Source organism: Scophthalmus maximus, chromosome 14 (genome assembly GCF_022379125.1).
Source record: "Scophthalmus maximus strain ysfricsl-2021 chromosome 14, ASM2237912v1, whole genome shotgun sequence".
Lineage (NCBI taxonomy): Eukaryota > Metazoa > Chordata > Actinopteri > Pleuronectiformes > Scophthalmidae > Scophthalmus > Scophthalmus maximus.
The window spans coordinates 1795213-1805000 of record NC_061528.1 but is presented as its reverse complement, the minus strand read 5'-3'; the positions used below and the strand labels follow the sequence as shown (position 1 = coordinate 1805000).

The 9788-nt window shown below is 47.4% G+C and overlaps 1 protein-coding gene across 8 annotated transcripts in view; it reads left to right on the top strand.

Annotated features, from left to right (window-relative positions):
* The window catches only part of dgkh (diacylglycerol kinase, eta), a 41406-nt gene extending 31702 nt beyond the window's left edge, over positions 1 to 9704 (top strand). For 4 of the 8 annotated variants that reach the window (XM_047337418.1, XM_035604313.2, XM_047337417.1 and 1 more), the window contains 10 exons: positions 464 to 571; positions 1069 to 1182; positions 1270 to 1404; positions 1511 to 1671; positions 1763 to 1868; positions 2416 to 2508; positions 2613 to 2732; positions 3201 to 3306; positions 4775 to 4905; positions 5933 to 9704. In XM_047337418.1, the coding sequence (XP_047193374.1) occupies positions 464 to 571; positions 1069 to 1182; positions 1270 to 1404; positions 1511 to 1671; positions 1763 to 1868; positions 2416 to 2508; positions 2613 to 2732; positions 3201 to 3306; positions 4775 to 4905; positions 5933 to 6019 (1161 nt within the window). In that variant the 3' untranslated portion in view covers positions 6020 to 9704. Of the gene's footprint in view, positions 1 to 463; positions 572 to 1068; positions 1183 to 1269; positions 1405 to 1510; positions 1672 to 1762; positions 1869 to 2415; positions 2509 to 2612; positions 2733 to 3178; positions 3307 to 4774; positions 4906 to 5932 lie in introns of all 8 variants that reach the window. The other 4 variants (XM_047337420.1, XM_047337423.1, XM_047337419.1 and 1 more) reach the window with 3 other exon arrangements.
* The last annotated feature ends 84 nt before the right edge of the window (positions 9705 to 9788 follow it).

The window sequence follows — 9788 nt, the reverse complement described above, 5'->3', positions numbered from 1 at the left end:
TCTCCAGTTTAAAAAAAAAAACCATTAACGAAAAGAGCCACACTCAGCCCGGCGGATGGTGAGTTCATGTGGTCAGGTGGTGTTTGGAAAAACCACATTGTGAGAAGTAGAAAATGCTCTAATGGCTTTTTGAGGCTGGTACATTTTTAAGCCATTTCAAAAAGGCATTAAACTGCTTTAATGATCACGAGAGTGGAACCACACAGTCATAACAAGTAACTTTATTCTTTATTTTTTTTAAACAAAGTGCTTTTACAAGATGACGGATTGAAGAGAAGCATCAGAAACATTAGGGGGCAGAAATATGAGAGGAAAAATGTTACAGATGAGAAAAGAGGAAAAACCTTTTCTGGCACGTGAAATGGTCATTTTTTTAAAAATAGATCTTAGTGAAATGTGTGAGATTAGATGCTGATGAGAGCTCCTGCCCCAGCTGATCTCTGCTCTCTCTCCTCACCCTCAGTGCGACGGTCAGTACATCCCGCTGCCGAGCCTGCAGGGCATCGCCGTGCTGAACATCCCCAGCTACGCGGGCGGGACCAACTTCTGGGGCGGCACCAAGGAGGACGACGTGAGTAGCATGTTCACCTCCGAGCTCCGTGTAGGGTTCCAGCATCCCGTTCCATGACTCACGTCTCAGGAACGTTTTTCCTGGATCGAGGCTCCGTCTTACACTGTTGGTCACATTGCAGTTGATCTTTTTGCTGTTAAATAAAAGTTTGAGTTCATTTGAAAACATCACTAGAAGACACGACGAGTCACGATCGGGGGAAATGTCCTCTCAGAAAAGTGCAGAGCGTCCCGATTAACGTGTCTTGGTTTCCACCTAGTGGCCGAGGCTCCGCACGACAACCATCATTTCATCCTGGCGTCAGGCAGTTGTTTTGTCGTTGTTGTTGTTTTTGTTTGTCTTTGTTTCTCTCTGCGTACTTTGGCAGACGCCGCCTCGTACCATAAACTACAGAACATCGCCGTCCTATTGGCTTGATGATTCTGTTTTCTGTCAACCGATGCAACATGGCGTTGCGCGCGACAGAACCTGAATGCGGTGATTGTGTTCCTCTGTAGATCTTCTGTGCACCGTCGTTCGACGATAAGATCCTGGAGGTCGTGGCCGTGTTCGGGAGCATGCAGATGGCAGTGTCCCGCGTCATCAAGCTGCAGCACCACCGCATAGCACAGGTGAGAGCGCACGCACTATAAAAACAAATACGTGCGCTCCGGAGGAAGATGTTACTGTGATTAACGCTCCTTTTCTCCTTGAATTAGTGTCGGACGGTGAAGATCACCATCCTGGGCGACGAGGGCGTTCCCATCCAGGTGGACGGCGAGGCCTGGATCCAGCCGCCCGGGGTCATCAAGATCCAGCACAAGAACCGGGCTCAGATGCTCACCAGAGACCGGGTGAGGCCCAGAGAGCAACGGGGGGAACACAAGGGTGGGAGGTGGATGAATCTCTTACAACTGCTGCTTTTAAAAGACGCACTGACCCCGTGATTTCCCGCTGCAGGCGTTCGAGAACACGCTGAAGTCCTGGGAGGACAAGCTGAAGTACGACAAGGCTCCTCTGCGGCCTCACCTCTACCCGCAGCAGTCTGTGGATCTGGCCACGGAGGAGGAGGCCGCCCTGGTGCAGATGTGCGCCCGAGCCACAGAGGAGCTCATCACGAGGTGAGCGTGGATATCAGGCCGTCGCTCCAGACGTCCAAGGGGCTTTTTATAGAAAATACGACGCCTGACATGTGGTCTCGTCTAATCGCAGGATATGCGAGGCTGCAAAGACCAACGGGCTTTTAGAGCAGGAGCTGGCCCACGCCGTCAACGCCGCGTCACACGCCATCAACAAAACACACCCCAAGTTTCCAGAGGTTAGTTTTCAAACACACACGTCGTTTTTCTCTTGAACATTGAGACGTTGCTGCATTTTGGATTTGAAGATGAGTTCAATCCACATCTCCATCATTGGCTTGCCGGTTCATTACAGGATTTATTTTAAAAGCTAATATGAAAACATGAAATTAGGATTATTAACCAATGTTGTTCTATATAACGTTGGTTCAAATATTGAAAATAAATAACCAAGACAAAGATGATTTCTTTTGTTCAGTGTAATGTTATTGTTTGTCCTTTGTTTTTAATTTAGTGATTTATAAAAATGTAATTTTTCTTTAAAAGGCTAATATTTTAGATTTTACGTTTGTCTGCATAAAATAATGAAATCAAAAGTATAGTTGCTTTTCAGTTTGTTTTGATGTTGTTTCATATATTAAAATGAACAAGTTTGATCGATTGCTGCTATGAACCGAAGATAAATTATTCAAACGCCTTCCAGACTTTGTGATATGAATTATGCTCTGTTTGTTGTGTGCGTGCTGCACGATTTTAAATAAATAACTGTCTCGGCCGTGTTTCCAGAGTCTGGCCAGGAACACGGCTATCGAAGTGGCGAGCACCGTCAAGGCTCTGTACAACGAGACCGAGTCTCTTCTGTTGGGCAGAGTCTCTCTGGTAAAGATTCTTCTCATGTTCTTCCTTCTTATTGGTTTCATCCTTCTCCCCTGCGCCACGCTGCGTGTAGCTGATCTCTGCTTGTTTTTCCTCCCACGTTGCAGCAACTGGACCCTCCGGAGGAGGAGCTGCTGTCCGGCGCTCTGCAGAGCGTGGAGCTGGAAATGGGCAAACTGGGCGAGATCCCGTGGCTCTACCACATCCTGCAGCCCAACGACGAGGAGGTGAGCGGCCTCGCCAGACACGGACGCGTAGAGCGAGCACGGACACGTGCTGCTGCCACACGGGAACAAAGAACACAAGCCCACATTTTCGTCAGTCCTGCAGTTTAGTTCCTCACATCGCACGGTGGTGAATGAATCACATGAATTACACAACAACATCACTTTTACTTTTAAACTGACAACTTGATGTACTTTACCATGAAGTAAATCATTTTAAGTGTATTTTTCATGAAGTAAATCAGATGTTAGGAAGTCAGATACAGCTTTTAACAAACTTTTGAACAATATGAAGTGTAGTTATTACATTTTTGCCTTTGTGGGGCAGCGGACACACACCAGATGGACTGACGACTGAAAGCTATCTACACATATAGAGTGTTGCATGTCTTTGTTGTAACGTGGCTCCAGGTAACGCGAGAGCTGAGTGGCTAAATGAAAGGCTATAGGTTGACTGTGCTTATGTACCAGGACCACTCTCTGGGTTACGGCAAGAGGAACAGTCGCAGCAGCATGTTTCGCATTGTGCCCAAGTTCAAGAAGGAGAAGGCCGCCAAGAAGACGAGCCCTCAGTCAGGTAGGGCCGCGCCCGCGTCTCTCTCCCCCTCAGAGGTGAACAGACCGGACAGAGCCGGCTGCTTCGGTCTGCTCAGGATGGAGAATCCATCCGTCCGAGTCCGTCCCGTCCTAACGGGGCAACATCATTCACGCTGCCCGTCAACGTTTCAGCTTCATTCCATGAGTTGTTTAAAATTTGAAAGGACGGCAGCGAATGACAAACAAATACATCACCATATATACTCAGATTACTCGTGGCAATTAAACCCGATGACTGTGCGCAAAGATGGCCGACGCGTCTCCACTTCCTCCCACTGCACAAGCACGGAAGCCAAAATATTTGGGGGCGCCGCCGCCGTCTTGCGCTGGTGGTGACGTCATTTGGGGGCCAGATGTGCAGTCGTGATGGAGGAGCGGAGCCACGGTATCGAGGTCACCGTCGACCAATGGCGAGCCAGTCTCAGCTGTCAATCATGACGCTTCACCCTATTTTTATAGCATCAAAGAACACTACAGTCCATCCATGCATAAAGGTATTGCTGCGTAGCAGAAACACGAGGAGTGTGTGTGTGTGTGTGTGTGTGTGTGTGTGTGTTTGAGGTGTTGTATCCCACAACCATCAACCATCCACCTCCACCCTCCTCCTCCTCCTCTGCTCCGTTCACGCTCTCATCCAGCCGTCAACGAAGACACAGAGTCAAGAGAAGAACGAGTCGGCACCGAGGAAATCTTTCATTTGAACACAAACGAGCCAGAAATTCAAAACTTATTCGATCAAGTTCAGCGTCAGGTTGAGCAGTCCTCTCTAACGGGTCCACGTCTTCTTTTTTTACACATGGTAGAAATAATTCCAACTTGTTTTTATATATATAGATGAGGGGTAGAGGCCTCCTCTCGTCGCAGGCTGGTTCCTGACCAGTGTGGTTGCTGCAGATGCTTCCTCCCTTCACCTCCTACTTCCTATTTCTGTGTCCTCCGATCTGGTCTGTCGGACAGTCTGCATGCTCCCCGGTCTCCCTGGAAGACGCCACTGGTCTTGTTCTGACCAAACCTTTTGACCTCTGTCCTCCTCCTCTTCCGCCAGCTGCCGCCACCGCCACCGCTCTCCCCTCTCCTCTTCCTCTCCGATGCTCCGCCCCCTCCTCCTCCTCCTCACCACCCTTTTTTTCCCTTCATGTTTTCCTGTAATGATTTTCCACAGTTTGTGTCCATGGGTGAGGTTGTGCGTGGGAGAAGCGTAGTGCGAGAGTGTGTGTGTGTGTGTGTGTGTGTGTGTGTGTGTGTGTGTGTATGTGTGTGTGTGTGTGTGTGTGTGTGTGTGTGTGTCTGTGTGTCTGTGTGTGTTTTCACCCCGTGAGGCGTCCTGAGCCTCTCTCTGCTCTGCTCCGTGTGTGTGTGTGCGCACGTGTGTGTGTGTGTGTGTGTGTGTGTGTGTGTGTGTGTGTGTGTGTGTGTGTGTGTGTGTGTGTGTGCGTGTGCGCGCGCAGTGGAACGATGGGGCACGGAGGAGGTGGGCGTCTGGCTGGAGCAGCTGAGTCTGGGCGAGTACAGAGACTCCTTCATCCGACACGACATCCGAGGCTCAGAGCTGCTGCACCTGGAGAGGCGGGACCTGAAGGTACGAGGAGCGCACACACACCTGTCAATCAAGTCTCTCTCTCTCTCTGTCCCCTCTGTGACGCTCTTTAACCTGTTTGACGTCCCCCCCCCCTCCCTCGTTGTGCCACCACCTCTCTCTCTCTCGCTGCATCGCTCTGCTTGGCTTCTTCTGTCTGATCGTTGCTTTTGTGGAAGAGACTCGCTGTGACCCACTAACACTGAGCACCTTCTGAGAGGGGAGGCCCCCAGGGGCCCGGGCCGGGTCGGGCTGGGAGCCGGGCGCCCGAACAGGAGATTGTAAATAGCCTGTGTGTGCGGATCACACTTTCACTCGTTCGTTCACGTGAGTTTTTTGGCGGGAAGCGAACTGAGAGGTGAAGCTGCCACAAGATTTATAGCTGCAACTAATTAACTCTTGAGATAAATAAAAGAAAGGACATACAAGCTTCACGTCCATGTGTCTACGACTGTGACGACACTGGAGGTTGCCCCGTCAGTTTATTCTAATTCCCATCGCACGCAAGTTTACGTGGTCATCGATCCATCGCGTCACTCGAAGGGGAGGTCCATGTTTTCTGGGAGCAACGGTCGAATAGACATCGACGAGGCGCCCGCAGCGTCTTTGAGACGCGGCGATTCAAAAATTCTACTCTGAGCAACGTCCAGCGTGTCAGGACCAAACGCCGCCGCTGTCCGTCCAGTAGCTGTCGAGACGCTTCAGTCAGAAGCACAAACGTGAGGCTCATGGTGGCGCCAGAGGGGAAAACTGGAGGGATCCTCAGAGTCTTGTCCAGAACATTCCCATCCAGACAGACACTGAGCCACTGCACCGGCAGCACGACGACCTGGAGAAGCCTCCATTTGACTTTACATTTGACTGAAAGCACCGACACTGGTCCCACACATCTGATGTTACTTTAAATGACTCTTTAAACTTCATAAACAAGTATCAGGTATACATGTGATTCGTATCAGACATGTTCAATGCAAAGACCTTTTCTCTCTCTGTGTTTTTATTATGCGTCCGTCTTCTTACTCTCCCTCAGGATCTGGGGATATCGAAAGTGGGTCATATGAAGAGAATCCTCCAGGGAACTAAAGACCTGGCCAAGGCCTCCATGGTTGACCTCTAACCCCATTCTGAGCAGACGCCATTCCGGAGGGGGGGGGGGGCACATTCCCCCCCTCACGCCAGTGGAAGAAGTTTGGGAACGCCGCCTGCCGCGACGGAGGAGAACGAGGAGAGCTGGATGTTTAATTCCCTCCCTTTGTGACGTTTGTGAACAAGATACATAAAAGCATGTTTGTTTGTGCTTTTGGTGCCAAAGTGACAGCGAGGGGGAAGAGGATGGAAGTCGCACAGAGGAAGTCACGGATCTTCACCACAAGGAAAAAGAAAGAAAGAAGCCATTTCCAAGTTGATAACAACCATTCCTCACACACACACACACACACACACACACACACACACACAATCAGGTATGCAACCAACCATCCTGTTCGCAGGCAACTCGCCGTCGGAGTTGTCCGACAGCAAACTCGTAGCAAAACCAGGACTTCCATGAGTGTGGGGTTTTTAGTTTCCGCTCAGTTGAGTCACCGCGACGTTCCGGCTGAGACCGGGAGGACGAATCAGGAGTTCTCGTACGGTGGGATACTGTCGCATGCTCTGCTTGCTCAACTCCTAGACGTGTTCAATTGCATGATTTGGTGTCTTGGATTTTTTTTCCCCCCCGTGTGCTAAATAACACTTGAACAAGTTTTACACGACTTAAGTATTACGATGCCGTCTCGTTAACTCCTGACGGCATCGAGCGGCTTTGTGGTCTAAATCAAAAGTCTCTTCTTTTTTTTTCTAGCTTTAATTTATTTTGTTTGCATGATAATGACGTGTCAATGATTTGTGCCATAGTCTCAGTCATTTAGTGTAAAAACGTGCTTTTATTGGTAGATGATATCATAAGGAGTTTTCATGAGGTATGAATATGTGGAATTAATATCTGTAAGTTGACACGCTCTCTTCTCTGTGGATGTGAAAAATCACGTACCAAAGTGAATGTCTACGAAAAAAACACGGATCATTGGAGGCGACTTTGTTGGAATCGCGACTCTTTTATTTCACAGACCAGTAGATCTTTGTTCAAGTCAGAGGGGCAGTAAGCGATTTTAACGCTTTTTTTGTAAAATTCAGCAATTATTTCAATCTCCTCGCGCGCAATGATTCGCCTGGCGTCCGGTGCGAACGCAGCACTGAGCAGAAGTGTTCAGTACAAGGAGCTCCGCGTTCGATTGATGGTGAATGATTTCTGGTTGTGTTACACAGATCAACGAGTGGTCAGTGCATGACGTCCCCAAAACATCACGTGTCGCCATCTCACAAACAACATGATGTCTCCATGGTAACACTCTCTATGACGCCTTCGGCCAACGCGTGTCCCGTACACCCGAGGCTGCGGGTTCCAGCCCCCGACCGGTGCAGGCAAAAAAAATCGCTTACTGCCCCTTTAAGGTGGGACCCTAACCCCTAAACCTAAACTGTTGGTTTGGTTTTTAGGAAAATATTTAAAAGGCACTTTTTTAAAAATCCTCATATCAAGACATAGAATTAACGGTTCACCTCAACTTTTTTTTTTAAATACTTTTGGCAATTTAACACTAATGAGAATAAGAGTTAGATATCGGTTTTGAATATATTTATATATATATATATATATATATATCATGGAGACGCAGATCTGCAGCCTGCAACGCTTTGTTCAGCTACTACGTTTAAGTTCCTTTCTTCTAAGACTGGTGGCATTACAGGGTATCTCCACACGTGTCCCCATAGGAATATATAGAAACATACGTATATATGCACTGTACATACAGTATACCGGTGTATGCAAACAGAGTTTGTAAGTGTCGTAGTCTGATGAATTTGTATATTTGCTGACATGACATGCGTTTGTCCACAGCTTACGTACACATTGGATTGTGTATAATACACCGTAACAATTGTGTATAGTTGATTTTGTTCCAATCTCTTGTACATGACGATGAAGATGATGATGATGCTGTCGTATTTCCAATGATGGTGCAATATTTTATCCCTCGTTTTGATACTGTCTCCGCAGCTTTCTGACCTGATGTTTCTCAGTGGGGGGGTTATACAGTATATGTACAAGTTTAGACCCCAGTGGACAGAAACATCTTTTCTTACGGAACTCCACGTTTTCTCTTCCAGCGGTTCGCTCAGTTTGTAGTTTTGCTCCTCCGTGCTTCCAAGACGATGATGGTGGGACCGTGTCGGTGAATGAGTCGAGTGGGCAGACGTGACTGTTGTGTTGAATATGTATCGCAGTGCGTTAGGGTGTGTGTGTGTGTGTGTGTGTGTGTGTGTGTGTACTACAACAGTGGCATATTTGACCTTGTCCGAAAATCGTGTACTTTCCATTGCCAACAATTTTTCTTACCACGTCATTTCAACTCTGTTCATTTACTTCGCCCTCAGTTGGAGAATCATTTCTTACTCGTGCTGTTGGTTGTTTTCACCCCGTCAAAGAATCTGAAATAATAACAGAATGTGAGTGTGTGTGTGTGTGAGTGTACTGCTCCTCATGTACCACCAGAGGGCAGTCTATCAAGTCTCACATCCCTGAGTCACATTGTCAGGCAGCCTGATGTTACAGTAGCTTCTCATGACAATCAGTGGAGTTAATACCTTGATATTCACTATAGTTCTGCACGTTGTCGTGAAGGAATCATTCAGATCTAAGTTTTTAAAAAAAAGATATGTTCATGTCTGCACTATTGTTCATCCTGCGACTCATCGCCAAAGATACGGTTGCCGGTAGCAACTATGAGGCACTAATTTAAGAAAAGCAACCATCAGAGACTTTCCCACTCCCCCAGACAGAAGCGGAACTCTGCCTTTAGTTCGATTCAGTCAGCAGATGTAGATTCACCTCTGGCGGCGTGGTGACTGACAGTCGGCCCTCAGCGAGCGTCAGAACTCTGGATGCAGGTTGTTTCCCTGAGTTGAAGCCGTCCTGTCGGTGTGAGCGGTGCTGCCGTGTTGCTGCACGTCGCCTCCATCGTCTCCAGACTGAATTCCCAAGGGTTTCCTCGAGCTGCGTCTCGTCCTCGACCTTTCCCACACAAGCGTTTCTCCCTTTCTTCGCTGTGTTTTCCGGCTGTCGTGTAAATAAATGCTGCAAAACTGCCTGTCCCCCCCCCCCCCCCCGCCCCCCACACAAAAAGTCAAACCAAACCAAACCCGTTGGAGGTTTCTCTAAAGAAAACGACCAGGAAAACTCCCTCACAGTCTCTGACCTGGGTCCTGACGTAACGGGAGAGAAGTGAATTTCATTGGTTTACATTATGTTTACAATGGCACAGTTTTCATTTCTAAGAATCTCTCTCTCTCTCTATATATATATATAAATATATATATATATGTAGGTATAAACCATATTTGCATATTTATTGCCTAAGGTTAACTGATATGACGTGTATTGTGGTTTTCACATTTGGAATATAATGTTACAGTTGTCACCTGTATTACTATCTGGATGATTTTTTGGTAAAGTACAGTAGTTGATCATTTTTAATGACTACTAAGTGACTGTTTTCTGTGCCTTTTTATGGTTAGAACGCATGGTTAACTATTTATTACGATTTGGAGTCGCCGAGATGTGTATTTTTGTATTTCCGAATAAAAATAAATGGTTCCGCTTTTGTTGTACATTTTTTTGAGGGGGTGCCTTAAAAAAAAGAAAAGAAACAGGCCGCCTATTCATATCTCTCTTCTTCAATAAAAACCAAATACATATGCAAGTGTGTCTCTGCCTCCGTTTCTGTTTTCATTTTCAATTCCAGGAAATGATGCAGTGGCTATAAAAGTTGCAAAGCGTCTCGAGG